At 34.9% G+C, this 16,523-nt stretch overlaps 2 protein-coding genes across 2 annotated transcripts; one reads left to right on the top strand and one right to left on the bottom strand.

Moving 5' to 3' along the window:
* Positions 1-373: 373 nt before the first annotated feature.
* LOC131168468 (phosphoenolpyruvate/phosphate translocator 2, chloroplastic-like) lies at positions 374-15,606 on the bottom strand. The gene is made up of 9 exons (XM_058127913.1): positions 15,075-15,606; positions 12,139-12,261; positions 11,882-12,034; positions 2,475-2,560; positions 2,133-2,217; positions 1,840-1,959; positions 1,673-1,750; positions 845-974; positions 374-610 (listed from the first exon to the last, which is right to left on the bottom strand). Exons 1-9 carry the CDS (start codon positions 15,453-15,455, stop codon positions 534-536), a joined length of 1,233 nt encoding a protein of 410 aa, XP_057983896.1. The 5' UTR covers positions 15,456-15,606; the 3' UTR covers positions 374-533.
* Positions 4,465-7,569, top strand: LOC131168467 (transcription factor MYB98-like). The gene is made up of 3 exons (XM_058127911.1): positions 4,465-5,196; positions 5,413-5,539; positions 6,609-7,569. The coding sequence occupies exons 1-3, from the start codon at positions 4,535-4,537 to the stop codon at positions 7,200-7,202; spliced, it is 1,383 nt and encodes a 460-aa protein (XP_057983894.1). The 5' UTR covers positions 4,465-4,534; the 3' UTR covers positions 7,203-7,569.
* Positions 15,607-16,523: the final 917 nt, after the last annotated feature.

The following is a 16,523-nucleotide window of genomic DNA, read 5'->3' as shown; positions in this document are numbered from 1 at the left end:
TATGGGTCTTGCGGAGTTTGACTCAACTAGTCGGGATGTTGATTAGGGCTGAAGGCTAATAATGGGATTTCACCATCACCTCTTCCATCTAATTCTCACATTGCGTTTCCCTTCTTACCCCTATTCAATGGTCGAGAAATTAACACCTTTAACGCATTACTTTCCAACTCTTTGTCGGGTGATTAATCATTGAATCACTTCATAACCTTGCAAACAGAAACAGGACACCATCGCCCTTCTCCCCACAAAGAGAAGGAGATTTTACGGAGACATAAATTGGGCTTCTCCAATTAGTTTCCTCACCTAGTCAGAGCATCTAACCCTATTCAATCTTCCCTGCGATCTCTCTCTCTCTCTCTCTCCAAAGAGAAGATACACTAAACTGTGGGGAGCTGTATACATTTACATGTTTACTGTACGTGTCCATCTCAGATATCCAAATATCATTCTTGAACAAGACATTTTGATACAATTATGGCCCAACACAAAACCAAATCACCAAATTAGTACTCTGATCATTTGCAGATTACAACTCAAGCAACCACTGGCTTTGGCTTCATCCGCTTGGCTTTTGAATACAAGAATACGCCGGCAAGAGCCACCCCAGTTCCTGCATCAAACGCAGTAACAGTTTTCAGGTTAGCAAAAGTGAAAAACAGGAAACCAAGGCGAGAATGAAAGAGAAGTTGGGGTAAAAATGGGCAGCTAAAGGCAAACCAACACTCGTACGTCCTTGACTAATTATAAGTTTGTTTGAGAACTCCCAAGACTGTGTTGGGGAGTATGGAATTTGGGTCATCCACTTGTATTTTTGAGGATTAAAATGCTAGGTAAAGGGGTTTACCGAGGGAATTTATGGCCGAAACAGGTGTTTGGAAGAAGATGACTGAGGAGACAATCACCACCACTCGCTTTACACAGTTTCCCACAGCATGGGTCACAGGCGATACCATCCCAAGTATCAAATATGAAACCTGCCCAGGTGCAAATCAAAAGAGACTGCTTAGATGCAGGAATCTCATGAAACATATTAATAGGGCGCAATATTATTGCATCGTATGAAATACTAGATCAAAATTTCAGACAATAATCAGCGATGAGTCACTCATTGCAGCTAATCCTTTTAAATCTGTGTACTCGGAATGGGAATGGGCCCCCTTCGATTTAAAATTGTATCAAATTTCATACAATTTAAGGCCCTGATTCTGTATTCCCAAACACAGCGTATTCAATTGCATAAAAGAGAGGTCTTGCTCCAAAAAGTTAGAGAGAAATCAAGTTAATTGATAACCTTTATTATATATGTTGCAAAAGCATTTGACATGGACACAAAACACTCACAATACAATATAAATACAAAGACATGGCAAATCTTGAACACGTTAATAAATATAGATAATATTTACTTATATTTTTACATGCAGTGCAATAATATTATTGAGTTTTAAATGCATACACATCATCCTTTATACTTCAAAATTTTTAAATACTAATTCTGTAACAAATTAAAAATAAAAAATAAAACCCACATTGTGGCAGTTCCTCTTTTATAATGATGATTTTTCATTTATAAAATAAATTTAAATCATGACATTCATAAATTTTGATTCTAGCATTGGTTCTAATGCTATTCAGGAAACAAAGCCAGAACAAAATACGTGAAGAAGTTCACCTGCTGATAACTATGGAAGCAGATTCCAGCCAGAAGAGATCTTACACATAGCTCTCTAACATTTAAACCTTGACTTGCCTGAGAAAAAAAGAAAAAGAAACTGCTTCAGACAAACAGTTTGTAAATTTCGAACTATAATCATGACAAAATTAATGTTTATTACTTACAGCTGATTGCAGGTATGAAGGAGTAAAGTTGATGCCTTCAATGAGAATAGCCACAGGTACCGCCAGGATAAAAGAAAAAATCGTCATAATTGAGAAAAGATTGATATTGTCCAAAGTTTCCTGTTTAGAAGTGTTGCTGATTATGGACTTAATTGAACTGCAGGATACTATTATGCAAGAATCAAGAGAAAAGAACATGATAATTTACTTAGTAGAGCCAGTGCTAGCTAATGTGATTGGGTGATCCTAAGAGGAAATGAAAAACGAGGTTGCTTGTAAATTCGGCACCATACCTTCTTATTAACCATGAATTTTTTGCTTAATACATTCCGTGATTGATTCGTCAGATTGGAAGCCATTGCACTCAAAAAACCAGTCCTGTTTCATATGGAATGGTGACAGCACAAGTCAAAGGGTGAACCGGCAAATAACTAACACACACTGTATATTTTATATCATTTTGGTAGAATCGAATTCAAGATGCTTCATAAAAAGAATCCTCCATGCACAAGAAACATATATTTTATATCATTTTAGAAGAATCTAATTCAAGATGCTTCATAAAAAAAAATCCTCCATGCACAAGAAACATAATCTCATCTTTATAAGAACCAAACAGCATTTTGGTCTCTTACCAATTAAAAGAGGCCTCAGTGAACGATGCCAATGCCACTCCACCTACAATTGGTACAAGGGAAGCAACTACCCAGAGAGTGGGCCTCTGTGTGCATGAGATTGTTAAAATGGGGTGAAATATTTCTCGACATATAGTAAGCTAAGAATGGAACATAGAGGATTTGACCAAGTAAAGCTACCCGATTATGATAATCCAGGCATTCACTCGTAATTTGTTGAACATGCTCAACGCATACACCAACATGTGTGACTAAGTAGCACTGAAATCTCTAATTGTATAGGGACCTAATAACATCCTTAATGTGTGATGAAATCTGTAGTCGTACAAAGTTCTGTAATTGCATAGACTTAATGTTTCACTTGTTATCAATACAGGCACATTTTGGGTTCGCAAGAAAACGAAATGATAAAAAGAGTGCCCGACAAATAAACTTCCTAGTCCCAGTAAAAAATTGGTAAGCCTCTCAAAATCTAGAACATCTGAAGAGACAGAAATCAATGGAATAATTAAGGAGGCATTGAATTATCAGTTACGAAATTAACTACCCTAAATTTAATTTGCAGAGATAATCTTCTGGCTAACCAGGCTCCATGTGAAATTAGTGACATGCCCAATTTAAACAGATGTTATTTACACAAGTTTTCCTGTGCAAATTAAACAAAACTACTTGCCATAATAAACCAAACAACCTTAGAAATTCAAATCTTAGTAATAGTTTATCTTTTCTAACAATCTTGAATTTGTTCAAGATTTAAAAAGGCAGCCCTTTTAACATGTTTGGAATGACTAGTGAAAAAAATTTATGTTACTCATAGTTTATAAAAGTTACTTTTTTATATTTGATACATGTTTCAACTTATGAATTTAACAAATGAAATTAACATATAATTGAATTTTCACTATGAACATCCAACAGAAAATCAAGTAAGGAGCTTTTGGAAGGGGTAGAGCGGGGGTAGAGTGGTGAATGAGATTGCCAGCTCTTGAGCCTTATTAAACTCCTCTGTATTTAATTCTATGAAATTATTTTTTCAAGCATTCCTTATAAAGTAAATTAGAGTTGACCCCCCCCCCCCCACCGGGGAAAAAAATCTATTTTTTAATATATATATATTACACTTTAGTAAAAATTGACGTGATTCATACCTTTCCTTGGAAGGTATAATTCTTGTGCCTACTAGTTCAAGTTTAAATACACACACTCATAGGAGATTGTAGGTCCACTCGTGTGTGTGGGCATGTACATTTTGGTGCTAATTTTATGCGCAAAATTTCAGCTTCATTATAATTTGATGACAGTTCTAGGTCAATTTTTAATTTACTACCACTAATGAAGTTATTTATATTAATATTTGTCCACCACTTGGACTTTGACTTTCAATAGATACTTGAAAAATATACCTTTTAATGCTCAATTTCCAAGATATTACATCCCTAAATTTTTTTTTTCTTTTTTCTATGTTTTTTCCTCTTTCTTCACAAATCAGCTGTCACTTGCACTGAAGCCTGCCTTAGATGTCGTCACGGACCGAAATAGATAAAACCATGCATGGTGAACGCCTTTATGCAGATTGCCAGCAATATTGCTACCAATGTCCTCCAACTTCAACTTCGTTAATTTCCATTTCCCAGAAAAGAAAATGAATAAAAAAAACGGTCTAAGCTCTAACGACCATCGAATTAACAGGTTATAAATTAAAATATTTCATATAGTCTTAACACAACAGACAGCACATGACAACCACGCGCCTTTCAGCTGTTCTAGAATTTTAAATTTTTTCAAAAAATGTATTAAATAAATACAAAACCTTATAACAGCCTAATCATTATTGTCTTTTTCTCCTTGACAATGCTACGTAGGGAAGCTCAAGAGTCACAATCACCAAGAAATGTTGGCCGTCCGTTGGACTCCAAATCAAGGGTCAAGACTTAACCAGGTTTATTGCCTTGCCTTTATCACTAATAAAGCCCGCAGGACCCATTTCATTGCAATTAACCATCTTTCTTTCTTTGAGCTTAGCTCCCTCTTAAATCTCTCTCTCTCTCACTCTCTCTTGCATGGAGTTTGATACAAACATCAGAGAAGATCTTGGTTTCCCTCCCACCATTTTCCTGGAAAATTCATTCAAACCAGATCAATTGGGAAATGGGTTCGCCTCTATGGAAGGTTTTCCTTCTAAAGGAGTAATATATCAAGACACTCACCATGTTGATCAGTTTTCCATAGAGGGGTCTTCATCAAGTCCCTTTTTTGGGCTTTCAACTCCTCGTTTCAATACCTTTGAAGCTTATGCAAATAGGCTTTCTTCATCTACTTCTTCAAGAAATTTTAATTTGTCAACCAAGGTTATGCCTTCTACAATGGTTGGTGGAAATGGGAGTGGAAGTCGAAGTGGTAGTGGTAGTGGAAGTGGAGTAAAGTATGAATTTCATCAGGTGATTAGAGGCTTTTTGGATCATCATCCTTCTCCTCGTCAGAGGATTAATCCAGCACAAAAGGAGCAAAGCCTGCCGATATATCCTGCATTGGTTAATTCTCAAGATATCAGATCTATGAGCACCTGCATGCTGCCTGATGATCAGGTTTCATGCATTACTGCAGAAAATGGGCATTACAAGGAAGCTGATCTGAAGAAGGGGAGGTTGCAGGCAAAAAGGAAAGGCCAAGGACGTGAGAAATCCGATGTAATTAAAGGCCAATGGACTCCTGAAGAAGACAGGTAGAAGTAGAACAAATTATTTTAATTTATTTTATTTTAGTTAATTTAATTTTCTAAATTATTTTATTTTTATGATATATTTAGATTTATTCATTTGTTCTTTTTCCCCCTTCTTTTTTTTGCTTGAGTTTTCAAACTGTCCAAATTGTTATTGAGAATGAGATATATGTATTTTGATCATGAGGAGTTGATCAAGTAATTAATCTCTATCTGCAGACTGTTGGTGCAGTTGGTAGAAGAGTTTGGGGTGAAGAAATGGTCTCATATTGCTCAGATGCTAAATGGAAGAGTAGGGAAGCAGTGCAGAGACAGATGGCACAATCATTTAAGACCTGACATTAGGGTTAACTTCTTTTTCTTCTCCTTCTCGTTCTTATTCTTCTTCTGCCACTTTTTTAACTGCACATGTATACTTGCATGTTAGTTAATTTGTATGCTTATCCGCCCATACACATGCTTTTTTATAGTCCATATAATATATATATACATACACAATACATACATACTTGATGCATATTTGCTGACTTACATCTGCATATCTCCTTTCTTGTCAAATAATTCAGATTAAAAATTATCTACATATAAAATTAATATATATAATTAAAAAGTTTGTATGTTACATTTCCTTATTGATCTGCATCTTCAGACGTATGGAATTCATAAAGCATGCAACATTTGTCTCTGTCATTTTCCAACCTTTGACACATATGTTCCCAATTTATTCATATACTTCATTTTTTGTCAATATGTTTTTTACAAGAGAATGGGTTGACATATGTAGCAGCAAATTTTTCAAACGAGTCAAGTGTTTTGTAAAACTCAAATCCAACGCATGGTTGGGCATATGGTTTCAACCATAATTTTTCCCCCCGAATTAACAGTTTTCCATATAAAATTCTGATTTATCTACCATCTTTCCTTCTTTCACCATTCTTTTTCAACATAGAGCTCTGTGTTTATTGCAAAAAAGGTCCACTTTTATTGTTTTGTCTCCTATGTGTTTTTTTCATGATAATTTCAATTCGGTTTAACTACACCTTTCTAATTTATGCTCAAAAGGATGAAAGAAATTAAAAATTAAACAAATATCATGCATAATTAGGTCCTAAGCTCATAGACTACTGGAACAAACTAAAATTTTTTGAATGAGTAAAATGAGACAAAAGAGCAGTATTAATATATTATGGCTATATGAAAAGAAAAAAAAAATAAAGTAAAGAGCAAGAAATCTTTTGCACAAATTTTCTTTAATTAAAGAATCATGTTTCTTATGTGATTACTTATAAATCAACATGTGCTACTATTTCAATGAATATTGTGCATGTGTGTGTGCACGCGCACGGGTGTATTGATACAGTTTTGATGTGCACACAACATTTGATACCACTCCTTGATCAATTCTGTGTTTGCAGAAGGATACGTGGACAGAGGAAGAGGACAAGATACTAGTTCAAGCCCACATAGATTTGGGGAATAAATGGGCAGAAATTGCAAAGAGGTTACCAGGAAGATCTGAGAACACCATAAAGAATCATTGGAATGCAACCAAAAGAAGGCAATTTGCGAAGCGTAGAAGCAGAAAACATCCCATGAACACTCTATTACAGAACTACATCAAGAGAGTGACAAATTCATCTTCAACAAAAATGGATCAAACAAAAAGCACGTGCTCAGGATCTAACGTGAATGGGGTTGATGCAATGATTCCACAAGTACTTCAACAAGACTCTGTGGATTTCAGCCCTGGAGATCAGCAAACTGCTGGCCCAACTAATAGTTACTATGGTTTTGGTGACGAGATGATGGAATTTCCTTTTGATACGAACATGTTTTCTGAAAAATACAGCAGTTTTGGGCATATGCTTGGTGATCATGAGATGCCTTGTGGTTCTGTTGTTGATGAGAGCAACAATATGAACTTCAATGTGCCATTTGAAATTGATAATCAGGGCAGAGTGAAGAAGGAGATGGATTTGGTGGAAATGCTCTCTCAAAGAAGGCTTTAAGCCCTTATGGTGTGTCTGGATCCAGAAAAATGTGCATCTGCTGAACTATCTCAAACATATACCCCAAGCCTTCAGATCTTCTCCAAAATGTACTTGGCAACAATTAAGGAGCTGGGTATTATGGAATTAACATCATTCTTTTTATATACATCTGCATATATATATATGTGTGTGTGTGTGTGTGTGTTTTCTATGCTTTTTGTTTATGAAGGGTTTTAAAAAAAAGGAAAAAAAATGTTCATGAAATTAAGAAGCAGAGAGTCTGTTAATTGTATTAAAATTTAATTACTTAGAATGCATGTTCATCTTTTACATAGAGAGCTAAGGTAACTCAATCAGAAATTTGGCAAGAAGTGTTTATGTTTGCTTTTAACGTTTCAGTTCCCCATTGGCACAAGTTATTTAAACCCTATATCTTAATGTTAGTTTGGTTAGCGTATTGGTAAAGGGTTGGAGTAGAATATCTATCATGTAAGGTGCATTTGTTTCATGGGATAAGAATGGGTAGGCTTGTTAAAGTCACAAGCCAAGCTTGTCCAAGACCTTGTTCTTGCCTATGACTTCCTGTCTTGTGCCCATTCCAGGTAAATTTCATGTACATAGTTGTGTAGAATTTATGCTTTAATCTAACTGGCATACTTGTAAATAAGTGTAGTATATTATAGCACTGTTTCTTAGTACTAAGGTAAGAACAACATTGAAAGCTTTTTAGGTAGGACATTGTAGCTCACTGCAGCTGCAATCGTGGTAAGCTTACTCCCTTGCTACAGGTAGAGTAAAATGAATCATGTTGCTTTCCTATAGGAGAATCAACAATTTCCCTAGTGCTAATTTTGTAAGAGCACAAATTAGAAACTTTTTTAACTTTTTTACCCCTAAAAATTAACACAAATTACACAACCTCAGCTCTCCTCCCACGATCACCCAAACGACTCATGTCCTATCTCTCCAAGCTCTCATCTCTCTACTCTCTCCATCGTTGAACAAGCACCTCTAATGTTGTCTCTCTTCTTTCGACATTCTCCTTGCTCGTCCAAGACCAGCATGTTCTTTCCCCTTTTCTCTTTCTCCTTCTTCCTTTTCATTTATGTTCTGGTTATATATATATACTAGTTATGCTTTGGTTTATCTACTGCCGCATAAGATCTCAAAATATTATTTGGGAAGGTCCATCTTGCTTGAATTATCTCTGACTAGTGTGGCTTTCAATGTTGGGAAGACTCAAATATTCTTTTGCATATTAAAATGAACTCTACTCTCCAGTGAATCTAAGCCCACAATAGAAAGAGGCCATGAATGCAATAAATTTTTGACCCTCCCACTTCCTTTGTGGGGATTTACGAAGATTTTTCTTTGTATATATAAAGGATCAAAATGTTGGATCCATTGATGGAAATTATAAAACTGAGATTTTTGCAAAAGAAAGGCAAAAAATATTTACTAATTTTAACAAGCAGGTTTCTCCTTGATAGTTTAAAGGATTAAAACTAGAAAAATACAAACATTCAAAGGTTAATTACCAAACAATTAAAATAATTTAGCATTCAAATTCAAAAATTGGTTCCAATTATATTTAGAATGATTCACAAATTCCGAATTGCATTCAGTATGAAACGCTAATTGTTAAATTTTATCCAATATCCTCGTAGTCTATCTCCCATCCTATACCACTTTTCACTCTTAAGTTTTGAACCTAGGACCCCAACATGCAAGTCTCAAGCTTTAACCCTTAGGATGTTCCCCAGGGGACAATGTAGTCACCTTTTTTGTGCCTACTTAGGATACCACTTTATGTTTCCCCACAAATTATTATTGTGTACTAGCCATTGCATTTCTATACTTTTTTTTTGGACTACGCACCGGGTTTCCACGTGTCCGTTTTACGGTCCACGTGACTAATCCCGTGCCCCTTGAAGCCGATGCCACAACTCCAAAGGGAGGTAAATTCAGGAATTCAGGGGCGAAAACGACACAAGAACTATTGACAATAACTTCTATAGACATAAGGGAAGCATGCATGCATCCCCACCTTAGACACAAGAATATAATTTCTATTGCAAAAGCTTTTCTAATATGACCTCATGAATATTGGGATATTGTTCGAAGTAGCTACCTAAAAAAAACAAGAAAAAAAAATGATTTTACCATAGGCCAACACTTTTATAGAAATCCTACACATGATGGGTTATATCTTGAGATTTGCTTACTTAACCACAATATACACTTCTAAAGTGTACTATTGAAAGTGCCCACAAATATCAAAAGTAATTAGAAGAACAAGAACTTTTAGATCAATTTGATAATTTAGACATGGATGGAAAGAAAAAATGTCACTAGAGAAAGTAAAGTTCAAAACATTGTTTATAAGCTAAATGGATAAAGAACAAAGCTCCCAATAATGTAGGGATATATGCTTGTCAATTGATCATATTATTTGACCATTGAACTTGTCCAATGTTCTCATTTTTTGGCCTCCCATGGGGTTGATTCCCACTTTAGATTTTGGAGGCCCTTATACAATCACCTAGCAAGGGGAAAAAAAACCATACATGTCGACTTGTATACTTTTAGAATATGCGCTTAGTTATCTAGACCACAATTTGATATAAAAAAAAAAGGCTTAGTTTGGGTCTGCATTTATTAAATTCAAATTAATTATGCTTTCCATATTTATTAATATTAAAAGCAAGAAATAGTAACGCACAATTGACATTAGTTTAGCATCATCTACATTTTACATTTTGGCCTATAGAATGGTTAAATTCAGTGTATACTGTCAAATTTTTAAGCCTTGTTTGGCATCCAAAGAATTTTAAGACCGCGGAGTCCTCATGGGCAGGTGTTGCAGTCTCAAGCCCAATTCTGCTGAAGTGCTTTGGCCAACTAGTCTCACGGTTTTGTCCTATAAAAGGCGCTTCTTATAGTTAGAGTTCAAACCATCCTTGTGAGCCCATAGTACACATCCGATATGGGACTATGGCATTCTCTCCCCATCCAATCTCTAAAATCTCTAACGTCCTCATCAAATCACTGCTGTGCAAAATCTCATATGCCAATAACCATAGGGTGGTCTAATACCAAATTTCATGGTTTTATGCCCAACTCTAATGAGGTATTGTCTCAATCTACCTTGGCCCATTGGCCTTCTGGTTTTTTCCGATAAAAAGTGTCTCTCATAGTTGAAGTCCAAACCATCTTTTTATAAGTTCAAAATCCAAATTTCCTTAGTATACATCTGATGTTGACTGTGACAGTATACATGATATACATAGGTGTGCACCAACTTGATCCAAAAGTTTAAACTGTTAGGTCTTCAGCGCAACCATAAATATAAGTACCCATCATCCACAAAATTTTTTGTTCAAGTTCATGCTCACTCATGTATATAAATATTGCATGGTTTGAATTGGGCCAACCATGTACATAAGCACCCAACACTCATCATCCACCTAATTTTTTCAATGTGGAACAAACTCACAAGTGGAATACCCAAAAAAAACTACCAAACTAGTTGCTAAAATATGTTTTGTAATAGTTGTCTACGATTCTTAGCAAAAAAACATTTTTTAACAATAAGAAATTTTAGACTAATCTCTTTCCTTTTTTAATTTGATCCTCAAGAAAATAAGGGTGGGCTTAACCAATTAATTTACTTATTGAAACAAAAGGAAACCTTATGAATCATTTAGTTTTCTCTATAATTGGGAAAACAATTCAATTAAGCTGAAGACACGACTTTCATCTAACTTGGATTTTTTATGAAAAAAAAAAAAGTCTTAGCAATCATTGGATAAATTTGAATAAAGTAAATTTTTTTCTCGAAAAAATATTGAGTTAGCTCATATGCATTGATTTTCCTTTGTAATCTTCGATTTTTCATTTCCTTTTTTCAAGTCCCCACCCCCCCTAGTGCGCGCGCTTTTTTGATACTTCTCGTAGGCTATCAATTGTAATGCTATCCTAAATTTTCATTAGAGAAGGACTATAATTTTAACAAATGATTTTAGCATAAATTTCCCATGAACATCTAAAAAAACATCTCCATATATTTGAAAAATACTTCTTGCATCTGTACATAGAAATTTTTTAAATAGCTAGCTTTTAAAATTTTAAACAACTTTATTTTCAAAATTTTTAAAAAAATTTATTTTAAATTATAACAACCTTTCAGAATTAAAGTTAGTAATAAATTTAAAACCTACTTATTTTTTTATCCCTTGGAGTAATGTTGAAAATTTGGAACTTAGTATGATCTTACCCATGGAAAATTATCCTTCAGACACATGCTTAAATTATTCTTTTTTATTATTTTCATATTTCTATCAATCAAAACCTAAGTGTGTGATTGAAAGCAACTAGTTTAACTGGCATAAAATTGACTTCACCAACATTTAAAGGCTAAATTTTGGGAGGACCTATTTACATTGCCGAACATTATCAATCATACAGTGGGTATGAATCATGCTTTTGTTGAAGACAAATGCCTCTCAAAATCTAGAACAGCTTAAGGGACAGAGAAACAGGCCTTCCTCGTTTTCAATCCTGTAGTGGTGTGAATTATGTTTTCATTAAAGTATATTTACAGATTTGAGCACAAAGGTATGAATCCATGTACAGTTCAAATCTACTACATCCAGCCAATATAATACCTAAAGAAAACGTGAGCTCAAAGCGCTTACCTCCCCAATAATAAGAAGAGCGAGGAAGACTGTGAAAAAGGGTTCCATAGCTTTGATTGTGTGAGTGAACGAAACAGCAACTTTTCCAATGCTTATATTCGTCAAAAGGTTGCCCATTGTGTGTGCTACAGCTAGTAGTAGAATTGTAGCAAGCTGAAGGTAAATTCAAACAAAGCCAACATGTGAACTTCAAAATACACACAGAATTCATCTATATATGCAGTATGGCTTCTGATTTTCATCACAATGACAATCACCTGTGGACCACTAATCTTAGGCCTCTCATGGAGATTAAATGCCCACATTAAAGAAATAATTAGAGTCCCACAGCCAAACTGAAATGCCGTAACTGTTGCTGGGAATGGGTAGACCTTCAAAACCTACAAACAAGCAGAAGCTTAAGTTTTTTCCCTTTCTACTCAAATTATATAATAGTTCTTTAACCAAATTTGATCCTTCTAATTGGGTAAAGACATATGATTTCAGGCAACCAAATATATATTCACATTTATTTTCAATAATAATTAAGCGGCTGTTTGGTATCACTGTCAAAAATTAGAGAAACTAAAATAAAAAACTAGAACAAAAACTAAAAGCTAGAAACCAACAACTTGTTCGGTTAACATTTATAAAACTAATACAAATTAAAAAATTAATTAAAAAATGCTCATTTTCATCTTTAAATCAAATAATATTATTAAAATATGATTAAAATAATACACATTAAAAAAATTACTATAACAAAAATAAAATTTATTATAATTATTTTACTTAATTGTTCTACTTTCAAAATTTACTTCACAATAAAAATTTTATTAGATATGACAATTAAAAATCAATAAAATATTTTGTAATTGACTTTATTATTATTTTTAAAAATTTATGTATATTTTTCTTGTAATTATATTGAAATTCATATGATCATTTAATTTTGATTTTAATTTAAAAGTGCATAAAATAAATAATTTAATTCAAAAAAAAATATTTCTGGATATTAAAATTTCTGGTAACAAGTTATTAAAACAACTGAAAACCATAATATCTGGTTTTTAGTTTTTTAGCAAACAACAGAAAATCGGCAACAAAAATAGAAAATTGACAACATAAACAAACGTGTTTTATAATATGTTTCTTCATTGTGGAAAAACAGAAATAGAAAATGGCAACGATATCAAATAGACCCTAAGTTAATTAACAAGCATGTTGTGAATGCAAGAAATGACAATTGTTTGAAAAGGAAACAATTTTGTTGCTGCAGAAAATCTGTGCGCCTCCAACACCTACAAGATGGGTAAATAGAGCACCTTGGGAGGTCCCAATGTCCTCCAAGGACTCCTCCAACACTCAAGTTAAAAAAGGATCTAAGGAGAAAGTGGGAGAGGGTTCGCAAAGAGCATTTTGAGAGAGAGAGAGAGAGCAAGATACACCTTGCCTTCTTTCCTTCTCCCCCATGGATTCCCCTTGTGTTCCATCATGTTGGAGCCAACATCATTGTTTTGTTGAAGCCACGTGACTAGCATTGGATGGTTGGCCTTATATTTGCGAGTCAGATTCCCTTATGTTGTGGTCACGCATGCATACAAACATAATCTACCTTCCTTTGTGGGCTCTTCAAGTTGCATAAATAGCACATGATTGACATGACCTATCTCCCTTCATGACTTGGTGATGTGGTTGGCAAGCGGCTGAACTCGACTTCCTATGCTTAGGAGGTTGAACTCTGCTTCCGATGCTACAAAGGGCCCTCCTACTCATATGGTTGGCTAACCTATTGCATCTTTATTTGGAGGGGCTCGTGGTCACATTATTAACACATATCTCTAACCTAACCTACCGTTCTTTAAAGAGACTCTCCTCATGGTTTTGAATCGCGGTAGCAAGTAGTGTAACATAACGGTAATGGATGTAACTATTATAAATTTTTTTCAAGCACGTACAACCTTATGCATATCAGTATATTTGTATCTTTTAAGCTTTTTAATCCTTCTTAGAAAGAGTTTTAGTGTATTTTTTATCCTTTAATTCAACTAAGTTGTTTGGTAAGGGCAAAAAGTTTACATTTGTTCTAAATCTTCATTGACAGAAAAATTACGTGTGCGCGCATATTTTTGTTTCTCATTATTCTTATGTGTGATAAATTCTTATGTGTGCTAATTAATTAATTAAAAAAATATTACACTCCATTAATCTTTTAGACACATACGAAAGATGAATAATACAAATATAAAATAACTAGAAAAGAAAAAAAAGTCGAAGTTGAAAAATATAGAACATAAATATTGAATTACTAATATAATCAAAATAAAATATTTTCCTAACAAGTTAGTATTTTTAAATTGTTAACTAATGCATCTCTTGTGAGTATTTAAAAAATAGTAAATTTTGTATCATTATCATCCTTATTATAATTTTTCCCTCTCTTGCCACATAGTATATTAAAAATGATTTATGAAAGGGGGAGAAAAAGTGAGAAGAAAAAGTAAAAAATAAAGTAATTTTTTTGGCGTAACAATAATGTAGCGGTTATCTAACGGTCATAGCAGCCTTTACGTAACAGTCGCAGTCTGTAAAGACCACTACGGCCGTGATTTTTCTTCCCACCGATTTTGTGGTGTGTAATGATATCGGTAACCCTAACGGTGTTAGTTGGAGGGGCTTTCATGGTCACTTTGCCAGCCCGTAATTGACCTAGCCTGCCCGTCCTTTCCAGGGGCTCTCTTGGTCATGTGGTTGACCTGACCTGCTCTACTAAGGGCCTCTCCTAGAGTCCCAGTCACATGGTGAGCACAGAACTGATTTCACAAGGAGTTTCAACCCTCCTCCCCCCACAACCCAAAAAAAAATAGAGATTACAAAAATTACTTCCTAATTAATAATGTTAAAGACGCATATGCTCTGTTACAAAAACATATAAACAAAGAAAAGAAATCTGAAATTTGAATCATTGAGTCTGTAGAAAACTCAAAACTCTATTCTGCCGAATCCAATACAACCTTTTGAATTAGATGAGGTGAGCTCCTCACTCTGGGAAACTAAAATAAAACTTCACAATACATTTCTTCATAGTCTGATGACTCTAATTTTTCTCCCTCTTTTCTTAGCTTTCTCACGAACCAAACAGAGGTCAAGTACTCAGGTTCAATTTTACACAAATTCGAGAAAAAAAAAATAGATTTGAACACATATAACGAACCTGCTTATTGAAGATGTTGAAGTATATGTTCAAAAGATACCATACTGCGAACATAGAGCCAAGCTGAAGCGTCCGGGTCAGGCCGTTCGATCTCGCGGCCTCACCTGAACTCTCAGGGACCGAAGAAGCTCTGACCTTGAAACCATCAGGTTTCCGATACGAAAGAAGGAAAGAAGCAGCGCTTCGAGTATTGAAGCTTGACGAAGAGAACAGAGAAGAAGCTCTAGCGTAGAGTGAGACGCCATGGGAGGTGGTAAAGTCGAGCGATGTTATAGAAGAGAGGGAAAATGGAGCGAGACTAGGGTTAGGGTTTTGATTCGGAAGCTTTCGCGTACGGGGAAATGGAGATGACGGAGACAGGGACAATGCAGTGCTCTGCATTTTCCGCGCGCGCGAGAGTGAACGAGGCGTTTCCCAACGTTCTAGCTCGTCGTGACAACTTACAAGGTGGGATTGGCGGTTGGTTGTCTGTGGAAACGACGACGTTTTAGAGGGGAAATCTTGGACAAAGTTTCCTTCGTGTGCACTGTGCAGCAACGCTACTGGTCACTGATTGCACGTACACGTAGCGTGTGAATAGTATTTTCATAATAATATTAATTTATTATTTTTTAATGATTAGAACCCCATTTTGTCAACAAAATTTTTGGATCCTTGCCTCATTTTCTTTTTTGGATATCGTGAGAACTCCAACCATCAACGAGTCACTCTTCGGACCTCCCGATGCGGCACCAAACTCACGTGTCAGCGGCCTTCCCTCCTGGTTCGCCGGCCGAGTTAATCGGAGGCGGTTGTTGCTTCCACACACCGGTTAGGCATTCATAAAATCCGACCCCCGAGACACGTGTCAGGATTGAATAAATTTAATCACTAATCGCATCAACCGGACAAGCCTTGAGATGCTTATTCATTTATGATTGCTGACACCAAGGTTATGAAAAAATTATTAGGTTGGATTCATGTCTCCTTTGAAATTAAAAATAACATTGTTGTATAAAATTTATCATAATTAGACAATTTAATTAGGTAATTTTAAGATCCTAACCCTATCTATGGTAATGCCCTAAGAAAGTTGCCAGAAATGATTGAAATTTTGAAAGAAAAAATTCCAATCATTATTTTGCTCCAAGGTAGTACTTACAAGATTATATTATATCATGTCACCTTAAAAGCATTTAGAGCATTTCGAGTCTATAATACTCCATATTTTTTCTTTTCTTTTCTTTTCTTGGTATTATGATGTTCTCCCCACAATTGGATGTGCAAAGGATGGTACTATATATTCATATCTATACATCTATCATGAACAATCAAAACATCAACGATGCAATATAGTAATATAGTTTATCACTAATCATTTCAATCACTCCTAATAACTCAGATACATAAAACCACTCTTGCTTTTAGCCTTCCGATCCTTTATCTCATATACTTAGAGCCATTTACAAA

The sequence above is a fragment of the Malania oleifera genome, chromosome 11 (assembly GCF_029873635.1).
Source record: "Malania oleifera isolate guangnan ecotype guangnan chromosome 11, ASM2987363v1, whole genome shotgun sequence".
NCBI lineage: Eukaryota > Viridiplantae > Streptophyta > Magnoliopsida > Santalales > Ximeniaceae > Malania > Malania oleifera.
Note: the sequence above shows the minus strand (reverse complement) of the source record. Positions and strands in the feature narration are given on the sequence as shown.

What these genes read in the sequence shown, in the direction of transcription:
- LOC131168467 (XM_058127911.1), top strand. Translation starts at nt 4,535, where the DNA reads ATGGAGTTTGATACAAACATCAGAGAAGATCTTGGTTTCCCTCCCACC. An exon ending in TGGACTCCTGAAGAAGACAG is followed by an intron (nt 5,197 to 5,412) that starts GTAGAAGTAGAA and finishes CTCTATCTGCAG; the next exon opens with ACTGTTGGTGCAGTTGGTAG. An exon ending in ATTTAAGACCTGACATTAGG is followed by an intron (nt 5,540 to 6,608) that starts GTTAACTTCTTT and finishes CTGTGTTTGCAG; the next exon opens with AAGGATACGTGGACAGAGGA.
- LOC131168468 (XM_058127913.1), bottom strand. Translation starts at nt 15,455, where the DNA reads ATGCAGAGCACTGCATTGTCCCTGTCTCCGTCATCTCCATTTCCCCGT. An exon ending in TCAACATCTTCAATAAGCAG is followed by an intron (nt 12,262 to 15,074) that starts GTTCGTTATATG and finishes GCTTGTTTGTAG; the next exon opens with GTTTTGAAGGTCTACCCATT. An exon ending in CTAAGATTAGTGGTCCACAG is followed by an intron (nt 12,035 to 12,138) that starts GTGATTGTCATT and finishes ATTTACCTTCAG; the next exon opens with CTTGCTACAATTCTACTACT.